We start from the raw sequence: 24,220 nt of genomic DNA on the forward strand, positions 1-24,220 counted from the left end.
TGAGAGACGATTTTTCTCAGAAAAGAAGAACGATCAGAAGAAGGAGGCAGCGCTACCGCCCCCGCTCGCAGCCCCGCCGCGGACGGCAGCAGTAGCGGTCTGATGGGGGCTCCCCGCGGGCAGCGCCGGCTGCGGTGCACCGGGACTGGCGGGAACACCTCAGCCGAGGCCCGGCGGCTCCGCCCCATCCTGGGAGACTCTACTGCCCGGCCGCAGTGTGTTCTCCTGGCCGCGGGAGAAGACGATGCCGCTTTCCTTGGGAGTCCCTTCGATGAAACGAGCTTTCCGGGAGAGCTCCCCGCGGAGCACGAGAGGACCAATACCGGCTGCCGCCCTCCCTCCGCGACCGAGGGCATCCCCTGAGGGGACGGGCCGAGGCGAAACCCCACCCCGCCAGCGGTGGGGAGGGAGGAGTGGGAAGAGGGAGGCACTGCCGGCGGCGGCCCGCCCTCCCGGCTGGGCGCTGCGGAAGCGCAGGCGGCCGGGACTGCGTCCCTGTCGGACCCTTGGCGGTAGGAGGCGGAGCGAGAGCCCGGGCACGGCGGCATCTTCCAGAGCGGCCATCGCCAGGGCTCCATGGAGAAGTCGGGCGCGCCGCCGGCCGCCCCTCCGCGGGGACCGGTGCTGCACATCGTGGTGGTGGGCTTCCACCACAAGAAGGGCTGCCAGGTGAGGGGGCACGGCTGCCGCCCGCCAGCGACTGCCTCTCGTCCCCCGCTTTCCCTCCTCACCTCCGCTCCTGCGCTTCCTCCCTGCCCTCACCCGGGTCCCCTCCCCCGCGCTGAGCGGCGCCGGCCCGGCTGCTGCCCTCAGCGGGGCCGCCCGGCTGCGGCCCGGCGGGGGGGGGGTCTTGGGCCCCCTGCGGGAGGGGGCGCCGCTGATGGGCCCGGGGGGGGCTTTGCTTTAGCTCAAGGGGGAGGGTAGCGGAGTAGTGTGACACCGGCGAGGCGCCGCGAAGCGCGTCAGAGGGCCCCGGCTGGAAGCGGCCTCCCCCTTTCCCCGTGGAGGGGCCCGGGCTAGGCCGGGGGTTCCCTCGCCCGGGGGTTGCGGGGCGTGGGATGCCTGTCGTGGCCGTGACTCAGCCCGCTGCGGGCAGTCGATGTCTGTTGAGCTGCCTACGTGACTGCGCCCCGTCCTGCCTCGGGGCGAGGCGGAGCGAGGGCCGGCGGGGCGAGCTCCCCGCCGCCGGCCGCCCCCCCCCCCCGGTCTCCCGTGAGTGCGGGGAGGCGGCTCAAATCCTGGCACCCGTATCTACTGCGAGGCATGCGTATTTAACGCATTCAGGTAGAGAATTAAGGGAATTTTTTTTTTTTAAATTTACCTTCTGTTCCTGCCGGCCCAGCCAGGCAGCACCGCGTTGAACTCTTGACAGGTACAACTTGTACACAAACAAGGCCCCAGGGTATAAGTCCACCCCTGATACAAGTTTTCTTTGCATGTCTGTTCCCTTGTTTCGCAAATGCTCGACTGCTTCATGTGGCCTGTAAGGTAGAAGAATTTTATGTTTTATGTATTTCATAGGTATTTTATGCTCTGATTTTTTTTATTGTCTTTTATTTAACCCTCAAAACAGGAGATGCTGTTGCCCAGCTGGGCTGCGCACGCAGTTGCTTTGCTGTGGCAAGAGCAGATAGATATAATGTTGGACTTGCAGTGGGTCTTTTTCCATGGAGCGTTCTTAGTCTTTACAGAAATTGCCAGAAGAATTCATGTATGTGATGGTTGGTGTTACCCAAGAATTAGTTTGACATGAATGCGTTCCATACAAGGTACCAGGGAGTTAAATTAATCTTTGTTAATGCTTCAGGAAACAACACGAGCACGGTAACATGGAAAACAATTCCTCATACCAACAGAGGCTGCAGTGGAAGTGCAGTAACGCATTGTAGGTGTTCTTCCATGTCTTTCTGAAAGATCTGCATGGTTTTGTAACACATCCTTTCTCCTCAGGGTGTCTAAGGGCTGTTCACATGGGGATGTTCACAGGATCAGTTCCTGTGAAGTAATTAGATCACCTAGGTTGCAAGGTCTGTGGTATTTATCAGCCACTTTCTTGTCAAAGACTGTTAGAAGATGAGTGTTAGTTGGGTGCCTGTAGGAGGAAGAACGCATTTTTGCTCTCACCTTGTTGTTGGCCTCTTGGAAAAGACATAAGTTGGACACAAAAGCAGAGGTGGCTTTTGTTGCTTCTGTTCTCCTTTTGGGACCTGTATTTCTTTTCTTGTAATATTATGCAGTGTTAATGCAAAGCAAAAAAAGAAAAAAGAACAAACCCAAAAAAACCCCACAAACTATAAATTAGTAGCAGTGAATTTTATCTTGCTGCCAGTAAAATGTTTGTAGAAGTATGTTTTCAGGTGTTGTCAAAAATTGTGTCAGAATACCTCTGAACCAAAGTCTTCTTTATGCATCTCAAGAAATGAACTGGAGAAGTTGGAGAGGAAGATACTTGGGGAAGGGGATAGGGTAGTTGTGTTACAGGGAGATGTACTGCAGGAATAGAATGACAATTGGTAGAACCACAAACAGCCAGGCTTCCTAAGGGAAATCTAGCCAGAAATCTAGTTTTAAATATATTCTACCTCTGACTTAGCAGATTTGTTACTGAGCTATAAAAATAGTTTCCTAAAAGAACTGGAGGCAGGGAGCTGCACAGCTAAAACCTAATGAGTTTGACATCAGTAGTATGCAAGGCTCTAGAGAATTTGTGAAGGAAAGAATTAATTAACAACATGAAACTAAGTAGACTGAGTCCTACGGGCATTTGCTAAAGATAGATCATGCCTGACTGACCTGCATCTTTTGTAAGAATAAATAGTTGCTTTACTTTCCCTGTAAAATAAATGAAGTAGCTCAAATCTGCCTGGAACTTGATAATGGATAACACAGCACTACCAATAAAAAAAAAAGTTTCTTCTTTATTTTTTTTACAGTGGAGATACTGGAGAATTATTACAAAAGCTGGTACTTGGGTAAGGAACAGTATGAAGGAGAGGAAGCAGCGACACATTTGTGTCAGAAGAGGGAACTGCTGGTCTGAAAGGTGCTTGCAAGGGGTGTTTCTCGAGACTGAATTTTGGCCCACGGAAGTGGTGCTGGCATCATTTACACAGTGAAATCTAACTATGATGAGCAAACTTGAGAAATCAGTGTTACAAAGGAAGACTGGAATGTGGTACAAGAGCTGAATAAGGAATGCTGGAATGATAGAAATGGGGGTACGTTACGAAGTCATGCAATAAGGAGTGAGTAATAACAGTATAGGCTTGGGAATTAACATGCGGAGACATCTGGTAGAGAAAAGAGACCATATATGATGAAGGATAAGTCACAGAAGTGATGTGATTGGGGGGCGAGAGTGGCAACAAATGAAGTCCTATAAGGTAGTGATATGATTATTCATGCATAAAAAGTCTGAACCACCTTTCAGAAAAATGGATTTGGATTCTCTTTGTCACTTCCAGGGATGGTTGAGATAGTCCTTGGGCAGTCTGTTTTCAAGGGGAACTTTCAAGAGCTTGGCTAGGTAGGTTAACAAAATGTATTTTGAGGCTGTAGTCATATGAAGACTGTAAGTCACCTCTGCAAATGTAACATTCGCCCCTTTTCCTCTCCTGCCTCTTCACAACTGGAAAGCAGAGGCAGGTGTGTGTTAAGTTGAAAAAGGGAACTGAGGTGACCAAAAAGTAAGCCTTGGTTTGGTGGGTTGGTTTTGAGCCGGTTGGTTCACAGGTTCTGTTTGGCGAGCAGACATCTGCAGAAGTCAGCTATGTGGGCACAAGGAGAAGAGCAGCAACGGGGTGGAAGAGAGTCTCATGAAAGTGGCAGTTTGGGACTTCTCTTTTGGCTTGCCATGTCTGCTCATGGTGTTTGGAGGATGCGCTTAACCACTGCATTACATGCAGTCTGACACAGAGACTGTCAGAAAATGGAAAAACAAGGAGGAAAAACCAACCGTTTAATAATCTGAAAGACAGTGCTGGCACAAGAACAAGTGGATATGAACCATTTGCAGATGCGCTGCATATTGCATACGAGAAACTACTAATTGCAGGAAAGCAAAGTTCCAAAGCAGCTTTCAAATGGCAGTAACTCTGAATGAATTTGGGCAGCTTAAGATTGAGACATCATACAGCTAGCCTGCCTGTCGTAACAGGAGTTTACCTGGCTTGCCTGAGAATGCTCCTTTCAGTTTCTGTGTTTCCATCTCTGTTTTCTCAAATACTAGTGAATGCATATGGAGTTAGATGTTTTGACAAGTTTCTTGATTTTTAGATGTTTTCATTAGCTGACTTTCCCTCTGAAGCTGTAGTATGGAAGGAAGGGGATAGAAATATACGTGTAATGTAAAGCTGATGTGTACAGATGCGTGTAACTTGAAACTGAGCTCTGACGTTGTGGGTTCTTTGCCTGGGATTGCTGTTGGTAACAGACGTAATTGGATTCTTACACGTTCTTAGACAAGTGTTGTTCCAGTTAGATCCTGCTGTCTGAAGTGTACAGCTCTTCCTGGTGATTAATTTACAGTGTAAGAAATGTTTAACCTGTAGAGCAAAGACTTTTATGTGCAGTTTGGAAATGGATGGGAACATCTTTTTCTTGCATAGACTTGACAAACGATACATATGTATTTGTTTACAAAAGAGAAGGAGAGTCAAGGAATTGGTCTGTGTCTGTGTGCCTTTTGATTGACAGCATGATGCAATGATGGTTCCACATGCTCCTTGCAAGGGCCTGCTCTTGAACCGTGGGTCGTCTTGCTGGGTGAAGCAGGATTATGGAAGAGACAACACGAAGGTTTACCCAACGTACGTTGTTTAGTTGGAGGATGCAGTTTCCTGGGCAATTGTTAAAAACTTGGAGTTGCAGCTCACTGTTAGGAAGACTTTGTGCTGTGTGAAAGCAGCATGCTGCATTTGCCAACTAAAATCCTGAATGCATTGGAAGGATTTTTCTCTAGCAAGTATGAAGTAAGCTTTTGGAGAAGCAGTAGGCTTTTCTTTGTTTACACGAGCAGATTGCCAGCTTGCTTGCTTGAACCACTTAGCTACTGATGATACCAATCATCATAGTGATACCGATGAGATGTTCAAAAAGTGTTGGTTGCTCTATCTCTTTCCCAAGGAGAAGAGGTAATTACGGCGGAGTGCTCAGAGAATGGGAGGGGAAGCTTGGTTGGAGACTAGGTCCACCTAGTATTTGACACGCTCTCAATGGGTTTGTTAAAGAAGAGAACGACAATTGGCGTGAAGCAGGCATCGTGATGGGTTTCTCTGCTCTGTATGTATCGGCTGACTTGTTACGGGCACCCTTCTCAGCACATAATCAATAGCAAATGTCCTGAAGTGGGCAGAGCTTGTGGGTAGTATTCACTCGATCATGATTTTCATTCATCTGAAATGAAATGTCAAGCATTTAATCAGTATTCCCCATAAAATTGCTTTTTTGGTATCTGTTTGCTACCGGTAAGAAGAGTGGCCCAAGGAGAAAGGAACACCAACCACAGCCCTTTGTCATATGTAGTTGCTCATAGTTTTGTCTGTTAATGTAAAACACACAGTTTTGGTGCAGTAAGAGTCCGTCTACAAGAAAGGCCGGAAGGAGGATCCTGGGAACTACAGGCCTGTCAGCCTGACCTCTGTTCCAGGGAAGATTATGGAGCGGTTGGTTTTGAGAGTGCTCACAGGGCATCTGCAGAACAGCCAAAGGATCAGGCCCAGCCAGCATGGGTTCATGAAAGGCAGGTCCTGCTTGACCAACCTGATCTCCTTCTATGACCAGGTGACCCGCCTAGTGGATGAGGGAAAGGCAGTGGACGTTGTCTACCTGGACTTCAGTAAAGCCTTTGACAGCGTCTCCCACAGCATTCTCCTGGAGAAACTGGCGGCTCGTGGCTTACACGGGTTTACTCTTCGCTGGGTGAGGAACTGGCTGGATGGCCGAGCCCAGAGAGTTGTGGTGAATGGCGTTAAATCCGGCTGGCGGCCGGTCACGAGTGGTGTTCCCCAGGGCTCGGTTCTGGGACCAGTCTTGTTCAATATCTTTATAGATGATCTGGATGAGGGAATTGAGTGCTCCCTCAGTAAGTTTGCAGATGACACCAAGCTGAGTGGGAGTGTTGATCTGCTGGAGGGTAGGAGGGCTCTGCAGCGGGATCTGGACAGGCTGGATCGATGGGCAGAGGCCAACTGTATGAGATTTAATAAGGCCAAGTGCAGGGTCCTGCACTTTGGCCACAACAACCCCATGCAATGCTACAGGCTTGGGGAGGAGTGGCTGGAGAGTAGCCCGGCGGAAAGGGACCTGGGGGTGCTGGTTGACAGCCGGCTGAATATGAGCCGGCAGTGTGCCCAGGTGGCCAAGAAGGCCAACAGCGTCCTGGCCTGTATCAGGAATAGTGTGGCCAGCACGAGTAGGGAAGTGATTGTGCCCCTGTACTCGGCACTGGTGAGGCCGCAGCTTGAATACTGTGTTCAGTTTTGGGCCCCTCACTACAAGAAGGATGTTGAGGTGCTGGAGCGTGTCCAGAGAAGGGCAACGAAGCTGGTGAGGGGTCTGGAGCACATGTCTTATGAGGAGTGGCTGAGGGAACTGGGGTTGTTTAGTCTGGAGAAGAGGAGGCTGAGGGGAGACCTTATCGCTCTCTACAACTACCTGAAAGGGGGTTGTGGCGATGAGGGTGTTGGTCTCTTCTCCCAAGTAACTAGTGATAGGACAAGAGGAAATGGCCTCAAGTTGCGCCAGGGGAGGTTTAGATTGGATATTAGGAAAAATTTCTTCACTGAGAGGGTGGTCAGGCATTGGAACAAGCTGCCCAGGGAGGTGGTGGAGTCGCCATCCCTGGAAGTGTTCAAAAAACGTGTGGATGTGGCGCTTCAGGACATGGTTTAGGGGACATGGTGGTTCTGGATTAATGGTTGGACTTGATGATCTTAAAGGTCCTTTCCAACCTTGTGATTCTGTGAGTTTCTACGTGCTTTTCAGGCTCTACAGGACTCAAGTAACGAAAGTATTGGGGCATAAATTGATAATAAGGGAAGCCTGCCACAGAAATGGTGTCATCTGTTCTGGAATATCTGTATCTGTATCATTAGTTATTGCAGCAAGTTACTTGTCTAGCTCCCTGGCTCTTGTTATGTTCTGTTGATCTGCTGCTGTATAGGGTGGTAAGATTTGGATTTCAGGGCTGTTTGTGCCCTTCTTCTGGAGTGGCTGATAAAAAATTCCTCATTAGTTTTCAGGAGCAGTAGCAGTAAGTGGCTAGTGATTTCAGAGCAAATAAAGGGAAAGTTGGGGGTTTTTTTCAGAATCGTGCAATGCTTCCTCTCATTACGAAGCACTTAATTTGCCTTACAACATTTTAATTTTTTAAAGCATTGAATGGTGTTGAAAGTCCTTATCTATCTTACATTTTTGCTAAAGACCCCTATCGTAACCTGAACAAAACTTGACTAGTAAGTGCAAGTTGTGTGTTGAAAAATACACAGAGACACCTTTACTTTATAGTGAAAGTGGAATACTGAGAGCCACGAGGTGCAGCTCTCCACTAGTGATCCTCTGTGTTGTGATCCTTATTTGAGCGCTCTGTCTCCAAGCTTTATTTACATGGGGAGGCAGAGAGATGATAATCTCTGAGGGTGTAGGAAGGCTTAAAATATCCTGAGTACTCTAAAAGTCATTCATTTTGAAGGCAAAGTTAAAAGAACTGATTTATTCAAAAAGGAGAGGAGGAAAGTTTCAGCAAAGTTAGAAAAACTTGCAGGCAAAGGAGTTACGCACAAGTCCCTGTCAGCCCCTGGGCTGGTTATTGGAAGCAGAAGATGGTCCCTTTACTACTGTACTGTCTGACCTGGCACAAGAATTCCCATCTTCTCTTGATGCTATGAGGCTTTGTGGCTATTACATCCGAATAAATTCGAGCCCTGTGTCATCACCAGTCAGGCCATACATAATCTCACTTCACTTGTGGCAAGGCCCAGCTTTTCTGCACTCAGGGTCCTGAGCAGTTTTGCAAATTGCCTCTGACCTTGTGCAATGGGTGGCCATTGTCTCATGTATCCTCTCAAGAGTGAATTTGAATATATTCCAAATTGCCCTTGACTTTTTTAAACACACATTTCTTACTGTGTTGTGGAAAAAAATTAAAGTGCAGGTGGTGGGGAAAGCGCTTTGTGTCTCCTGGACTGCTTGCATTACTGGTCACTTTTGTTTGCTTGGGACCCTTGCTCTGTAAAATAATGGCAGCTGATCTTGACCCACTTCACTGTGCTCCAGTGGAGAATGACATTTCAAACTTGGTGTCACAGACGTGGGAGTGGATTATTGTAAATACTGAAAGGCATATTCCTGTGGAATGCCAAAGTTTCTCCTAAGGATCTTCAAAGTACTTTAACTTTTTAATGTAAATATGATGTTTGCTTTCTCCCAAGGAGTGTCTGAGCTGCCTGTCTGTGTGGGTATGTTTTTGTGTGGACTGTGTTTGAAGGCCAATCCCCCCGTCTTGCCTGACCATAGATTTTCTTCCTCACATGTAAAGGAAACTTAAGATCAGGAATGAAACAGCAGACACCAAAGTTTTAGAGAAGAGCCTGAATATGATCTTTGAGAGGGAAGAATGCACTTTAGGACTTCTCCCCTTCCTGAACTGTGTATGTGCTTCTCCTGTCATTTCAGAGCTTCAAGTACTTGAGCTCCGGAAGGTGATGCTTGTTGCAACCTGCGGAGTTCAGCATGTAACATGGCCTGAGTAATCCATGCACGTGGCCTTTTTCACTTGTGCCTAGGGAGTGTATGTCTTCAAGCAGAATTGTTGGCAAGTTGGGCTTGACTTTGTTTGCAGAAGTAGGAGGTGCCTAAGGCAAGTTCAGTCTGCTCTTTTTATGAACTCTTGAGAACTGCCTACGTTTCTGGATATCCTGCCTCCTCGATTGTAGCACTTGTTTCCAAGAGGGAGATACTGAAGTCGCTGTCTTCAGTAGGTTCCATGGGCAGCCTTTCTGGAGGCATCCTTCTTTTCTTTCGTTAAGGGGAACACTTCTAGTCTGACTCAGTCCCCATTTGCTTACTTTCTTCTAAGACTCTGCTTTACTGGAGAGCTACTTTTTTCTCTTGTCTCTGCCAACCCAGTAGTTGCTGTGATTCTGTTAGATGTACTTGATGCTCTTAACCATGTAAGTGAATTGTATGCTTTGTTATCTTTAACGTTTTTGTGTCTTTGTTTTGAGGGAGCACAGTAGGCAGGTATTATGCAATAAGTAATCTTCTCTAGTGATTAAGCAAGATCTTATTAAAAGGAACAACAGAAACAAAAAATAACTTGGAAAGGAACTATGCTGGAATCAAGCCAAAGGGCCTTGTTCCTGGCTTTACTGCTGATAACTTGTAAACATTAGCACAATTCCTTTGTTTTTGTTCCCTGCTTGTAATAATATTATTTAAGTACTTTAAAGGACCATTATAAGTATGAAATCTCTTGATGAAGTTAATCATAGCATACATCGAGTATCAAAGATTAGTCTGTTGTGTAAAGTATATTGATTTGTTTATGTTCAACAGGTTGGAACATTGAAAGAAGCTTTTAGTTTTATTAGAAAGGCTACTCAAATTAATGCTAATCACTTTAAATACACAGTGCATTGCTGAGTACACAGTCTAATTGCTATCTCACACCTCTGTAAATAATACCACAGATTCTGATCTCGTGTATAGAATTAATGATGGGTTCCACTCTTTCCATGTCTGTGTAATCCACTTAGTATTTTGTGTTCATTGCTCAAGAAAAACTCCCAGGTATGGTCGATCTTTGGTTTGTTTCTTTGTTTAGTTTTTCAAGCTTTAAAGAGTGCTATGCTTTGATAATTTTGCAGTTGCTTCCTTGAAGTCCCGGACAGGAGGTAAAGTATTTCTTTGGAGGATTCCATACTGGATATTTTCTCCATAGTTGCCCTGATGTGTGTATTGAGAGAAGGTTCCTAACTACCTATCTGCAGTTACGTATCACCTCCCATAGTCATCATCATTAACTTTCATCTTATGATCTCTCTGTTTATGTGTCATAACATCCAAGTAGTTTTTTAAACATTCTGTACCAGGAATCTTGACCTTTCTCTTGAATAAATGAACGAATGCTGAATTGATAAAATACGTGTTTCTGTACCTCTGTCACACCTTTTATCTGCCTGTTTCAGAATGCTTTCAAATAGTAACTTGGGCTGTCAGCACTTGTATAAAGGTGGCAACGTAATTTACATACATGTATAACAGAAGGAGGTTCACAGCTATAAAATCACTGAACAGAGGTCACTGCAGTTGGAGTAAATTGAAACTTGCAAATCTCAACTTTGTGTCCCTGTCCTAATATTGCCTTATTTTATGATAAGTGTCTAAGTTTGGTAATCCGTCCCATACCTTGTATGTAGTACTGAATTATTACACCTAGGCATGCATGTTGTTTCTAAAAGCGTTGTCAGAAAGTTGTGGATACAAGATGTGAAAACAAGTTCCTCGCCTGCTCTGACATGCTGGGGTTTAGAGCCCCCTGCTTCACTGGGGGACAGAGCAGAGCATGTTCTGTACTTCATCATGTTACCGTCTTTGTGTAGCTTCTCAGCCTCATACTTGGTAGTGAGCCAGATTTGTTGGCTTTCAGGAGTGAGTCTAATGTTAAAACTGGAAGGAAGGAGCATGCTCCCTGAGAGCTTTTCTGGGACCATCAGATGTCCCATGGTAAAGAACCTCAGTGCTTGTTGGCTCGCAGGAGAAGGCGATCGCTTGCTTGGACTGCATCAGTTCAGCAATATATGGTATATGAATTATACACAAAGGCCGTTTCTAAATGGACGGGTAAATGTGCTTTAAAGCGTGCCTACAGTCTTGGTCCTCCATTTTCCCAGGAAAAGGAAGATTCGCTGTGCCATTTGACAGCTCCCTGCCAGCCTGCATGGGCTCCTTCCCATTGGGAATCAGGGCATGCAGCAGAGCTGGGGAAAGGATGCATGTCTGCGTCTCGTGTGTGATGAGGTCTGGGTGCTGTCCTGGAGGAGAGGAAATGCCACCAGTCCCTGTAGCTGGTGTGTCCATTAAGAGCCAATGGGTGCAGCAGGTTGTGGGGGTAAAAAATAGGCTGCTGCTGACCCCAGTCTATACTAGTTGCTGTGTTGGGCAGATGTCAGGTAGGATTAGAGCTGAGGGTTGCCCTCTCTTGTTTCATTAATGAAGCTGCCCTCTCTGGTACCTTTTATCTTCTGAAGAGTTCATCCTGCATGAATTCTAACTTAAGGGCACAGAGTTCCCTAGCAAGTCCCCTAGGCTGGAATGATTGCAGTAGTATTATGTTCGTCTTCCGGAAGGAGATGGGAGGGTTGGGATTTAGTTGGTTGGTTGGGGTTTTTGTTGTTGTTATTTACTTTCTTTGAGGAGACGGATATGAGCAAATGTCCCAAAGCACAGGATTTATGTCTGACTTGAACTGTATGACTATAAAAATAAAGTGTTAAGTAATTGGAAAGAGTGTCCAAAACACATACTAGCATGACTTTGAAAATAACTACAAACGTTGCAGTGTCTCAGGTTATTTTCTCTTTTAAGGGCCTGAGAGTCAAAACTTTACTAACCTAGTCACAAGTTTTCAAAGCAAACTGTAGCAATATAAGTGGTGTCTTGGAACTTGTGTAAGTGGCCACTGTGTAGCTTTAGTGATATGGGAACGTGAGGAAGTTCCAGTTTCAGGAACTGGGAGGATAGAAAAGGCGATGCCCTACCTCTTTGTAGTACATAGATTTCCTTTACTGTTACTGTGTATGTAATGGATATATAAATATATTTTTTAAAAAAATGTATCATACATATTCTACATACATATGCATATTTACAGAAACATATATTTCATACATAGTTCTCACACATATACATATTTATATAAATATATAACCTATTTTAAAATCTGTTGTTAGAGGTCATTATATTACTGCACAGTCATTATTGTTATATGGATGGGCTCTTCAACTTGTAAATCCTGATCTGTTGGTTCTGCCGTACAACAGTGGGGAAAGTTTGTCATTTAAATCTGATCAGGTTGTGATTTAAATAATAAATTGTTCTCAGTGCTGATAACAAGGTTATTAGATTTTTCATTTGTCTGCATGCTGCAGTTGTTACGATGATTCAGATAAAACCATTGGTGTGCTGGTTTTCTCTGGATCTGGCTATGCTAGGACTAATATATCAAGAAAACATCTTTTAAAAATCCCTACTTTGAGTGAAGAACAAATACCATCTTATTTGAAATGAGGGATCAAGTTTTAGGTGTAATTTTAATCTGTTGAGGTTTTTTGGTCACTGCTGTTAGCATTATACTCAGTACTCAACATCCTTCTGCTTTTCTTTCTTAAATGAGAGAGGAAGAGTTGATATCCTCAAAATGAAATGTGCTGAAATGATTTATGAAGGGAAAATGTGTTTTCTAAATAGGAATGTAATGGGTGGGTTTTGCTGATCTCCTTTTCTTCATTTGAAGCAATTATTCTACCCATTTGCAGTACAAGCAATGGTAGAGATCATCAAAGCAATTGTTCAAAGAATGGCATAGGTTTCCTCCCTGTAAATTATATTTTGCAACTTACTGAAAGCATCCTTCTCTTTAACATAATGCTGTCATTCTAAATATTTCAGATTTTTTTCTGGGATTTGAGATTAAATCCTCTCTCCATTGAACCAATGGGAAAACTTACATGGGTCCAGATTTTTTTTAATTTCTAGCCTGAAAAGAAATATTGCAAAATACCATATTAAAGAGTAGAGCTTGTATTGTGACTGTGCTGAGCAAGGGGGGTGGTTAACTTGTAAGTGCAGTAATCCAAACATGACAATACATGGAGTGGGGACAATGGGGAGTTTATACTGACTTGCCAGCATGTTTTAAATTATGACTGTTTAGTGTTCACTGAGGATCTCACTCTTGCAGTGATTGCTAACACTTAACGCTTTTCTCAGATAAGGAAAACAACCTTACCTGAGTATAAAGTTCATCAAAAACTAACGCCAACTACCTGTCTAATGTTTGACTGTGATAATTTGGGTGGACACGCACATATATTTTTAGAAATTCCTCTTTTATTAATGTCCTTTTTTAACCTCTCTTCTGATTGTGTACTTGTAATTTAGTAGAAGACAATATCAATGCATTTTTTTAAAGAAAAACTATCATGTTAATTCCTAAATGTAGGAAATGAAATGTATTTTTCCTTGCCTGCATTAATCTTTTCTTACTGTGAGTTAATGAATGTCTAGTAAATTTATTCTGGCTAGGAAGTCCCTTTAAAGACAAGGAACCAAAACAGATTGCCTGGACTTTTTTTTTTCATTCCACAAACAAGACAGGACTGTGTATCAGTAGGTGCTTTGCATCCAAACTGTTAGATTCAGCACAAACTGCATATAAAAGGTTAGTTAATGCAGCAGAATTACAGAAAAATAAAAGTGTCAGTTCCAGAAATTCAGTTGTACTTTAGGGAGTTTTTTTTTAAATTGTATTTTATTTTAACTGGGAAATCCATAATAGTTGAAATACTTTGTGTAGTGAAGAGCACAGTTATTTATTTCTCCACTAAATGACAACACAATATTCTGTATCAATTTTAGTTCTGAAATCCATCAAGAGCCATGAGCTTACAGAACAAGACAATCTGAACAGGCAGATAGTGTTGCCATCAAAACCCCTTGACAGGCATAATCAATATTTCCAGCTATAATAAAGATCCCTGACACTTGGAAGAGTAAGAAATGAGTGGAGATTATAGTTCATGTTTTATGTAGTTTATTCTCAAGTCTCTGAGGAGTTCAGCTTTGAATTGGAATTTCATTTTGTTGAGGAGTCTTAATTCACTTGTGGAGACAAAAACCTCTAAAATCTGTCCAGCAGTCAGCTCTGAAAACTTGCATATATTTCTTTGTTCCTATTGATTACTGAGGTTTATTAAAATACTTCATTTCTCATATTTGTGGGCATTATTTTGTAATGCATATATGTATTAATGACAAACATGGAAATTGAAGTGCATGTTTATTCATGCACATGCATATATGTATGATTTACATATAATCCATTGTATTTAAATTAAAAATGAGCTCCTCTCTCTTCATTCTGTGAAGAGGGAGAAAAAGAGCTGAGACAGGTCTCTTCTGTAGTCGCATCCCCCTGTAATGGTTGGTCCTGGGTTTAAGGTGGAAGATGAGGGGGGAAAAAAAATTAGCAGTTGTTTTTTTTTTTAAAGTTGCCTAACTAGAACACTGTACTGTACAGTTTGCACATACAGGCTGAGAGAAGGATTTTACTGAGGCTCCAGTTGTTCAAAAACTCAGAAGTGATAGAACTGAGATTCTCTCTACACCGTTGCTATCACTTCTGTACATGTGTGCTACTCAGTTTCAAGTTCTTCAAGAACTGTGGGGTTTTGGCTTTTTTTTTTTTTTTAAGACTACTAAATGTACTTGTAATACCTTGGTTTTGAAATAATGGGGTTTTTTCTGTGCAAAGGATTCCTAGCTGCAATTGATGTAAGTCTCTAAATTGAGCTGTAGAAGTCAAGCAGAATGTCTAGAAGATGAGGAACAGTTAGGGTGAGTTTTATCTGTGTTAACTGTCACCTGCAAGTTAGACTCAGAAGTCTGAGCTGGCTCTTTTCAGAGATGATGGAAAGAAACAGATCGGATGAATCGTCCTCTGCAGGTGTCTGTTTTCTCTGACTATGCAGAACGCTTGGGAAAACTGGCTCCGAAATCGTGCTTTATGGCGTGTCGTCAGCTGACATGAACCCCACCTGCAATAACTACTTGTGAAAAAGTTTGTCTTAACTCTTTGAAATGAAATCACTGGGAACTCTTAAGTTGGAGGAGGAGTGGAAGGAAGTTCTCCAGGGCATTGCATGCTGTCCTTGCTGTTGGATTGTCCTTTTTCCTGCTTCTTTGTTACTTCCACCCTTTCAGCTTCTGTAATATGAGGTGGTACCCCTTCAAGTAGTGATCTTTTAAACTACACAAATGTGATTCCTTCTTAGAAACCACAGTGCTTCCTACATGGATCTTCATGGGGAGAGGGAGGAATAGTATGTCAGAATGTAAATCAGGTGTATCATAAAGTATATTTGTAAAACAGACTATTTAGGGCCACTTAAGCAATCTCAGTTCAGCTTTATCAGAGTTTTGTGATCTTCTCTCACTTAGACACACACATGCATACAGAAGTCTCTAAATTAGAACACGTATTTTGGAAAGAAGCAGACTAATATAAACCAAGATTATCATCAGTGTCACTAACGCTTGTTCAGTTTGTTGAATTTGGAACATTCAGAGCCTGCAGAAATCCCTGTTGCTGGGATTATCTGATAGCAGCTGAGGTGTTGGTGGCATATTGTGAGCTAGAACAAAGTTGTTCTTCAGGAAATTTCACACTGTCAAAAGAACACAGGAGCCAGATCTCTCAGCTTTATTCTGGACTTTTAAAAGGAGCATTCCTCAGTGAATACATGCTTTTCGTATAGCTTGAATTGTCCTACCCTTCTTTTCTTAAAATATGTCTTCCAATTCATTATTTTGGTTGGAATGCAAAATACAATTGTAATTCTGTAAGTGCTTGGAAGCAATGATGTCTTAGATCCTTCCTTACAGTATTCCCCTGTCAGGAATAATGCTTTGAATGTATTCACTGAAGTCTAAGGGACCCAGGGTTTCCTCTGTATTTGATGGAAAGAAGCTCCTGCAGAGAGTGAATCCAAATCCCTCTCTGTTGCCCATGCAGTGAAATGAAATACCTGATTCAGGATGTTAGTGTAGATGTTCCTTGACTGTCTATGTTTTAAAACTTAGGAACTGTGCTTTATTTATTGCTAATGTTACTCCTGCAAGAATCCAGTAATAATTCTGTAAATAGTGTTTTCAGCCAGCCAGTTTGAATCTGGACGGCATCAAATTGTATGGTACAATCCTCTTCTGTACTGCAGATATTTACATGAAGCTTCTAACGTTTTAATTTTCTTATAATCTGTGATTTGAAAAGGATAGCAGGGAATTCTCAGGATTTGTATGTGTACTAAATGGCAGGCGGTGTTTCTACTCCTTGCATGGATACCAATTCCAGTGTTCATCTCTTCTTTAGAAGTCAGATGCTCTTCTGTTTTGCTTAATGGAATATTTTGTTTAAAAAGCTCTGTGGATTCTTGATAACCACAAATCAAGGTCTGGATTTCCTCTTCCTTCCCCTGCCAAAAAATTAATCCTTTTTCTATTGCATGTCTTTTTTTTTCCCACCCCCTTGCTTAAATATTCTTTGTGGGTTACTTACCATTAGCTCAGGACTTCGGTCATTCACCGGGATTGTTTGGGGTTTTTTGTGCATATTTTAAAGATCTCTTTTATAACGTGAGGAATAAGAAAACTTGAAATTGGTACAGCAAGTAGCAAGGCTGAGTTCTGGTGGCATTTTGTCGTCCTTTGTGCTTTTCCAAGTTGGCAACAGTTGTAGAAAGAGTGACACCGTGTGTTAAGGTGAAGAATTTCACTTTTCTTGATTTACTTCCCATTTCTTCTTCAGTACTCTCATCCTTTACCGTGTTTTTATTTTATCATCCATTCAATGTTAAGATTTTCTGTATGCTTGCTTTGTCATGCTTTTTCATTTTCCATGTATACATACATGGAAAATTTCCATTTGTACATTTTACAGTTCACTAGTTTATAGCTAAATGTCCTTCAAGACAAGTTGCAATATCTTTAAACAGTTTATTTTACTGATAAATTTGTGTTTAGATTTTGTTCAGTGATTTAAGAAATGCAGGTCTGGAAAAAAATAGTTGGTGAAAGCGGCTGGAAACCCAGAAGGATCTCTATAGGAAAAGAAGAGGAAAGGATAGTACTCTGAAGATGCTGGGTATGAGGGTATGTGGTATACATGCAGTGTAGCGTAAGGAATAGAAAGGTTGTCCCTGTTTCTAGGAAAAAGAGATAAATGGCAAGTGAATGAAAAGTGAAATTGAAAGGTGAAATTGAAAAGCAGGATTTCTTGGGGAAAGGAAAAGGAGGTACTTCAGGCTGATGTGTAGAACACATTGCGGTCAAGGACATAAAAATATTTAAAAGCAGTATTTTCCTGTTAGCATAGTTTCTGAGATTATTCAACATCCAGTAGGGTACAGCAGAGGCTTGCATGTGTTAGAGTGTTACCTAGTCATGAGCACTTGAGGGGCTGAGAAGCCAAATCTGATTTGAGGGTGTGTGTGCTCAGCAATGACCTCTGCTGACATTCCAGGCGCAGCAGTGTGCTGCTGGCTGTGTGCATACCGGGGAGAAGGTATTCAGCTGCTGGGTGATGTTTTCCGCTTGAAGACCTGTTTCATATTTCTCTTGAGGGAAAGATACTAGGCTGGATGGAAGCACTCTGGAAGGCAAATCTGCTCGGGGCCTGTCAGACCACAGATGAGTCAGTGGGTGTTTTGGAGGAAGAGACAGGGAATGCTAGTAGGAAGAAAAAATATGTTTTATACAGTTGCTGAAGAAAAAGTGCTAGGCTGAATCACAGAGGCTTGCTTCTTTGGTAACAGTAACATATTCTTTCTTTGTCTCCCCTCTGTGTTTGTTTGTTTGTTTAGGTTGAATTCTCTTATCCTCCCCTGAAGCCTGGAGAAGGACATGACAGCCACAGTTTACCAGAGGAATGGAAATACTTGCCATTTCTTGCCTTACCGGATGGTGCTCACAACTATCAGGAAGGTAAGGAGAGAGGAAGTTGTATGTACTACTTCTGCTGCAACCAGATGAAAAATCCTGATATCTGAACAGTTATCAATGATTATTTTCACTATTAGACTTTCTGGACTTTTTGTTTAAGTTGCAAAATACATTGGCAATGACATGTTGCTTCAGAGTTTAAAGTGAAAGTAGATCATAAAGGTGTACCTCCTACATCAAGACATCAGATGTGAATAAAAGCTTAAGGATTACTTGTGTGTAGTCCTATCACAAAACAAGGCTACCGGCTTTCTCAGAAGTTCTTTGAAGGGGGAATAAACGCTTGAACAAAACCTAATCTAGTTTTGAAGTAAGGGAAAAATGAAACTCTAAAATTCAACTTTGTAATGTATATAGTCATTATGAATTTTTTTTCCTCCACTAATTCTCGGAATGACCTGCAAGTCGTTCAATGTCTGTAGAATGACATCTTTTGAAAAACGGCAAATGTAAAGGGCAGGAGCAGGAGCTTTAGCGTATTTGTCAGCAGAATAAATATAGAATGGTTCCTTTGCCAGGTAGTTACCAGCAAGTTTACTGCTTTTTGTTTGTTTGTTTAGTATTGCATTTATTTCTTTATTTGACAGCAGTTCAGTTCATCGCCTTGACATTTATATGCATATTCAGTTGTTTCATCTTTTTTTCTGCAGAGCAGTGAACAAGGATGTCACTTAAAACAGCAAAATCACAGAAACCCTTTTAAAGCTACTTTTAATAAGATTTTTTTTTTTAACTTGATGTACTTAGCTTCCTAATTCTCTAGCTTCCAGAGACCTCATTTGGAAGCAAAGGAAGTCGTATCAAAATAATAATAATCTTCTTCCTAGCAGCAATAACAGTTTCTTTGACTCTGCTCTGGGTCATGATTTTTTGTTCAATTTCTGCGTTGTTACATACATAACAAGAAGTAAGCTACATTCAAAGCTGGGAAGATCATATGCAGCTGCACTTACCTGTTCTCTCTTGGCTCAGTACCATCCCAGCTAGTGCTCAACTTTGAGCATTTTTATTGCTGCACTAAAAGATTACGAATGTGTATTTTTGGGTAAGAAAAAAACCCAAAGCTTGGCAACAAAACTGATAATATATCTTTGTGTTTTGTAGGTAAGAATACACAGGAACTTGAAACAGGCACATATGTTTCAGATATAGTAAATGTGTCATAACTATTAACTTTATTAGATATCTGTTTTTTGGGTTTTACACTAATTCCCACTGATAGTTGCATTTTTGCAAAGAGGATGACATGGTACAGGAAATAGTCTTAAAGGCTTTCTAAAACCCTAGGTGATCTCCATAATATAAATTTGTTTAATGGACTAAGCTTTGTTATAAACAGTCCATCTTTCTGTTGGATTTAATGCGTATGTGATTGTCTCTTCTGTTCATTTTCTTACTATGAAGCAAATAAAAAATTAATAGTTGGTTTTAACACAGGTTTCTCATGTTTTGAAAGACAAACAGTTATCATGTCCTCTCCTTTACTTAGAATTTAGCAACTTTTTTGTGGTGTTAGCATGTGTATGTGCATGTGTATATGTATGTATATATCTCAAAATATAAAAGCCTTTCTCTTGTCAGATTTTAGAGAGATTTTTTTCTTTAATGTCACACTTGCACAGAGACAGTAATTATTTTGTGTTATACTAGGATTCACAAATCCTTTTTGTTAGCAGAGTGGTGCTGCTGCATGGATATCTACCTTGGCAGTGGTAGCAGCTACTCTAATCTTTCAACTGTATACGTCCTCCTTCGTGGTTTTTTTTTTTTTTTTTTCCTCCCCCCTGTCTTCATTGCATTTACCATCTTAATAGCATCACACTCTAACTGTATACCTTGCCTCATAGTGCCTTGTCTTTGCTTCTCCGTATCGAACTGGGAAAGCAGCATACCTGTAGGTTTCAGTGGTGTTTCTCTGCTGTCAGTAGCTGCTTCTGGGCTTACAGGAGCTTGGTCAGGCTAAACATGAGGTTCTTGTCAGAATATCCATATTAGCACAGCTGGAGCTTCTTACACAAAGCATCTTGCAATTTGGAAACTAATTTGGGTGCAGACATAGCTTTATAGATGACTTTTAATTTTTTTTTTTTTTTTTTTAAAGTCTCAGAAAATAAGTGTGCTGGTATTTTCAGCAGTAAACCTTTTATAAATAGGTGATGCTGAAAATAAAAATACTGAACTCATGTTAGTGACTTATGAAGCAGTCTTGTTTTTTTATAGATACCGTGTTTTTCCATTTGCCACCAAGAAGTGGGGAACGAACCACAGTATATGGCGTCTCTTGCTATAGGCAGATTGAAGCGAAGGTAACTTTCCAAGTTGTGAATTATATTAATGAGATAATAGACTAGATGCATTAATGACTCTAAAATTCAGTGACTTGTACTACACGAGCAGTGAAACTGCATGATCAGCATACATTAAAAATCTATGAAAATATGCACAGTAGGTAGCTACACGACTTGAACTATTTCTTTCCCTTATGTCAGCAGGCATATTGTGATCTTTTGAAATGTTCAAGGCAATTGAAAAATATGTTTTGCTTCTTGAGAGCTAATCCAAGCATCAGCAGCAAGTACCAAAATGAAGCTGACAGTCTGTCAGGCAGCCAAGTCATGTTTCCAGGAAGTAGGCCTCTTGGGTGAAAAAAGTTGAAATTTCTCCAGTGTATGACCATGAAGAATTTTAGAGTATTTTGTGGGATCCATGCAAGTGTAGTGATGTTTCTCCTCACCTACCTCCTTTGCCAAAAGTACGCTTGCAGAATAGACCAGAATCTTCCCATTCATTGTAGCTGCTTACTGAACTTTCAGCGGTAAAGCTGAAAAATTGATGAGAGCTACAGTGTGCGCCTGATCACACTGAGGAAATTATGTACTTAATCAACTAGAATCTGCCCATATTTTCAAAAGTAGTAATGCTAGTGTGATCTGTGCACTTAAAATTGAAAAGCTATTACAAACTTTTTAAAAAATTACTCCCTTTTCCAGTGGAATGCCAAGAATCTGGAATGCCATGCGGGTTTGGGTTTTGAATGAGTCTTGTATTCAGAAAATGTAAATTATGTGCTCTGTTTAGTGTTAATCATACCTTGACTGTATTTCAATTTCTGTTTATGCTACAGGAGAAATTTTACACATGCGGATTTTAATTCTGTTTCTTTGAACTAAATACATGTTTATTTTAGTTCACTCGTTATCTTTGCAGCCAGTCTTCACTGTATTCTGTGATTAGAGTCTTGCTCTATTTAACTATGTGTTGTGGTTTGACCCCAGCCAGCAACTAAGCACCACGCAGCTGCTCGCTCTCTCCCTTCCCTGGTGGGATGGAGGAGAGAATCAGAAGAGTAAAAGTGAGAAAACTTGTGGGTTGAAATAAAGACAGTTTTAAAAGTAAAGCAAAAGCTGCACACACAGACAAAGCAAAACAAGGAATTAATTCCCCACTTCCCATGGGCAGGCAGGTGTTCAGCCATCTCCAGGAAAGCAGGGCTCCAACACACCTAACAGTTACCTGGGAAGACAAACACCATCACTCTGAAAGTGTGTCATACCCCCCCTTCTTTCTTCTTCCCCCCAGCTTTATATGCTGAACATGACATCATACGGCATGGAATATCCCTTTGGTCAGTTGGGGTCAGCTGTTCCAGCTGTGTCCCCTCCCAACTTCTCGTGTACCTCCAGCCTACTCTACTGGTGGGGTGGGGTGAGAAGCAGAAGAGGCACTGACTCTGTGTAAGCACTGCTCAGCAGTAACTAAAACATCCCTATGTTGTCAACACTGTTTTCAGCACAAATCCAAAACACAGCCCCATACTAGCTACTATGAAGAAAACTAACTCTATCCTAGCCAAAACCAGCATGCTATGCAATAACTTGGCTTCATTGTGCTCTTGATTCCAGTTTATGCTGTTTAGTAACCAATTAAGAAAATAAATAGATGTTTAAAATGAACTCATTGGAACGAGTAGAATATAGAACAATGTGTTTCATATAACAGCTCTAGCACTCCGTCCATCTGTCCTTTTTGATGTGTGGGCTGCAGTCTGCACACTTGCTGTTTTGTACAATTAAGTGAATCACTTGCCTGTATTTTTGCCCCCACCTTTTCTAGGTCTGCTGCTAACTGCTGGGACCATTTGATCTGACTTAGAATGTAGTTGATTCTGCAGATGATACCTCTTTTATTTTATGGGTGGCTCAAAGAAAATCCTCAAGTATAAAGCAAACAATTTCTAGGTAAAACCTTTTGCAACATGGTCCATTTTCACAAATAGTGTTAGAGAAGAGCGAGTGATGTGTTGTGGCTTCTCTTCTGTTGCATTACCCTGAGTTATAATGCCATTGCCTTGTCCAGGGCTATTGCCTTTTTCTTATGCTAGTGTCTTTTAAACAGTCCTGTGCCTGTCATCACAGCTGTATTTGGATCTTTGCTGTGCACAGTGAGATGGGAACACAACTCTGACATATCAGTGTTATGACCATTTTTACTAGGTAAGGGCATACTGTTACATGGTTTGGATATTCCGCTATTGAAGGCAGTCAGTTTTAGGATTTTGTTTAAATAGGGGGGTGGTAATGCGGCACCTAGACCTATGAAAGAATTCTTTTTTAAATTGTGTGTGGGGAAAAAATACTGTAATACTTCTATTTCTTAGGCATTAAAAGTACGGCAAGCAGATATCACCCGAGAAACAGTACAGAAAAGTGTCTGTGTTCTCAGTCAGCTGGTAAGAATGTTTGTTTTAACTCTCAAAGCACTTTCAAATAACATATTAAAAATTACTTGTTTTCTGTATTTTTACTTGGAACTTTTGGCTCCAAAGATCTCTCTCTAAATCATTGCAGAGGGTAACAAAATACTGAAGTAAAACTGAATTGGAAGGCTATGGCATTTGAGTGAGCAGCCTTAAATTGGTATCTCCTTGTAAGAGTAATTGTAAAAGTGTCTGCCTGTTGTCAGGGAACGGGTTACCTATTTGCACTTTGATTATTCTTAAGTGCTACTAACTTCATGTAGTAGGATTCAGGGGTTTGGTCATTATAATAACTGGAGAGAGTGGCTATTGACAGCTATGAATGAGGTTTTAAGATAGTCACACATATAGCATACTCTTGTTTTGAAGGAACATCTTTTTATTTCTACCTATTTAGCAACAGCCTGGTCGATAGGCAGGGAACAGAAATTCTTTCTGTGCTTAAAGCTGAAGAAAGAACTACTACTGGAGCTGCACTGGAGCAGTGTTAAAGCAGGAAAGCACTTTTCCAGAAAGATGTTCAGTTAATGGTATGGTATGTGCAAATGGAAAGCAAATAGAATTATCATAATTTAAAATGAGCACAGGAGAAAGATGCTGCTAACTTGCAGCATCTAAGGAGTGCCCCTCCATGAACTCTGTGTGATAATGTGTCTATATTGCAAGATAAGAACAGGAGAAGATTAAAGTTCAAAATGAGTGACTAAGTAAATTTTATTCACTTGTTTTTGTGTTTTTTGTTTGTCTTTTTTTTGCAAGCCTTTGTATGGGTTACTTCAGGCAAAGCTGCAACTCATTACACATGCGTATTTTGAAGAAAAAGACTTCTCACAAATTTCAATCCTAAAGGTAGGATTACCTAGCCACACAGAAGAAAACTTTCAGGGTATGGCTGTGGACTTTAGTGTTTTAAATATTCCATTCACATATGTCATTCACTTATTCAGCTCTTGTAATAACTTAAAGTGAACTAAATGAACTACCCTAACCTGACAGAGGGTCAACTTCCTGATTTGTAATGAAATACAAGAATGAGTGCTATTGTCAGCCTGTATCTCCGTTGACTCCATTATTAAAATTTTATTTTCTTTATGGATTAAGATGTTGAAATCTTTGAATGAGTGAATTTTATTTTTCTGGATTTTGTGGGACTATGTGCCATTAATGGCTTCTGGGTTTTTTTGCCTTTGCTCTAACTTTTACAGGAACTTTATGATCATATGAATAACTCCTTGGGCAGTACTTTCATAGAAGGGTCACAAGTTTATCTTGGTAAGTGACCTTTTTTGTACAAGCAGCAGAGATAATGTTATGCTAATCAACATGTTCCCTTCCTGAGCTAATTTGTTTATGTTCATTAACAGATTAAGCACCAGAAGTCTGTGTGCCTGCACAGTATTCTGTTACGTGTTTCTTTATTAATGGATTTAAATCAATGTCAAATAAACGTAGTGTTGCTTTCGTAATAGGAAGGCCTAATAGTTGTTGGTTGAAAGCCATGTTACCTCTTGACCCTAACAGTCTGACAAGCACCTGCTTGGCAGCTTTTGGGAAACAGTATCATCTTAATTTTTAGCTGGAGCTATTTGATGGTGTGGGGTGCTTAAGCTTTCATCTACCCATTATTTGGGATACCTCTGACTCGTTCCTGTGTTTCCTGAATGTGCAGTGTAGTATTTACTTCAG

The 24,220-nt window shown here is 41.7% G+C and overlaps 1 protein-coding gene across 1 annotated transcript in view; it reads left to right on the plus strand.

The window, feature by feature from the left end:
* Nucleotides 1–576: 576 nt before the first annotated feature.
* The window catches only part of AVL9 (AVL9 cell migration associated), a gene marked incomplete at both ends in the record, with an annotated part of 40,663 nt that continues 17,019 nt past the window's right edge, over nucleotides 577–24,220 (plus strand). The window contains 6 exons of the mRNA XM_082014946.1: nucleotides 577–669; nucleotides 17,640–17,760; nucleotides 19,999–20,084; nucleotides 22,436–22,507; nucleotides 23,294–23,383; nucleotides 23,740–23,806. Coding sequence (XP_081871072.1) covers nucleotides 577–669; nucleotides 17,640–17,760; nucleotides 19,999–20,084; nucleotides 22,436–22,507; nucleotides 23,294–23,383; nucleotides 23,740–23,806 — 529 coding nt within the window. The remainder of the gene's footprint in view (nucleotides 670–17,639; nucleotides 17,761–19,998; nucleotides 20,085–22,435; nucleotides 22,508–23,293; nucleotides 23,384–23,739; nucleotides 23,807–24,220) is intronic.

This window comes from Phaethon aethereus (genome assembly GCF_964289735.1).
Source record: "Phaethon aethereus genome assembly, chromosome: 2".
Taxonomy (NCBI): Eukaryota; Metazoa; Chordata; class Aves; order Phaethontiformes; family Phaethontidae; genus Phaethon; species Phaethon aethereus.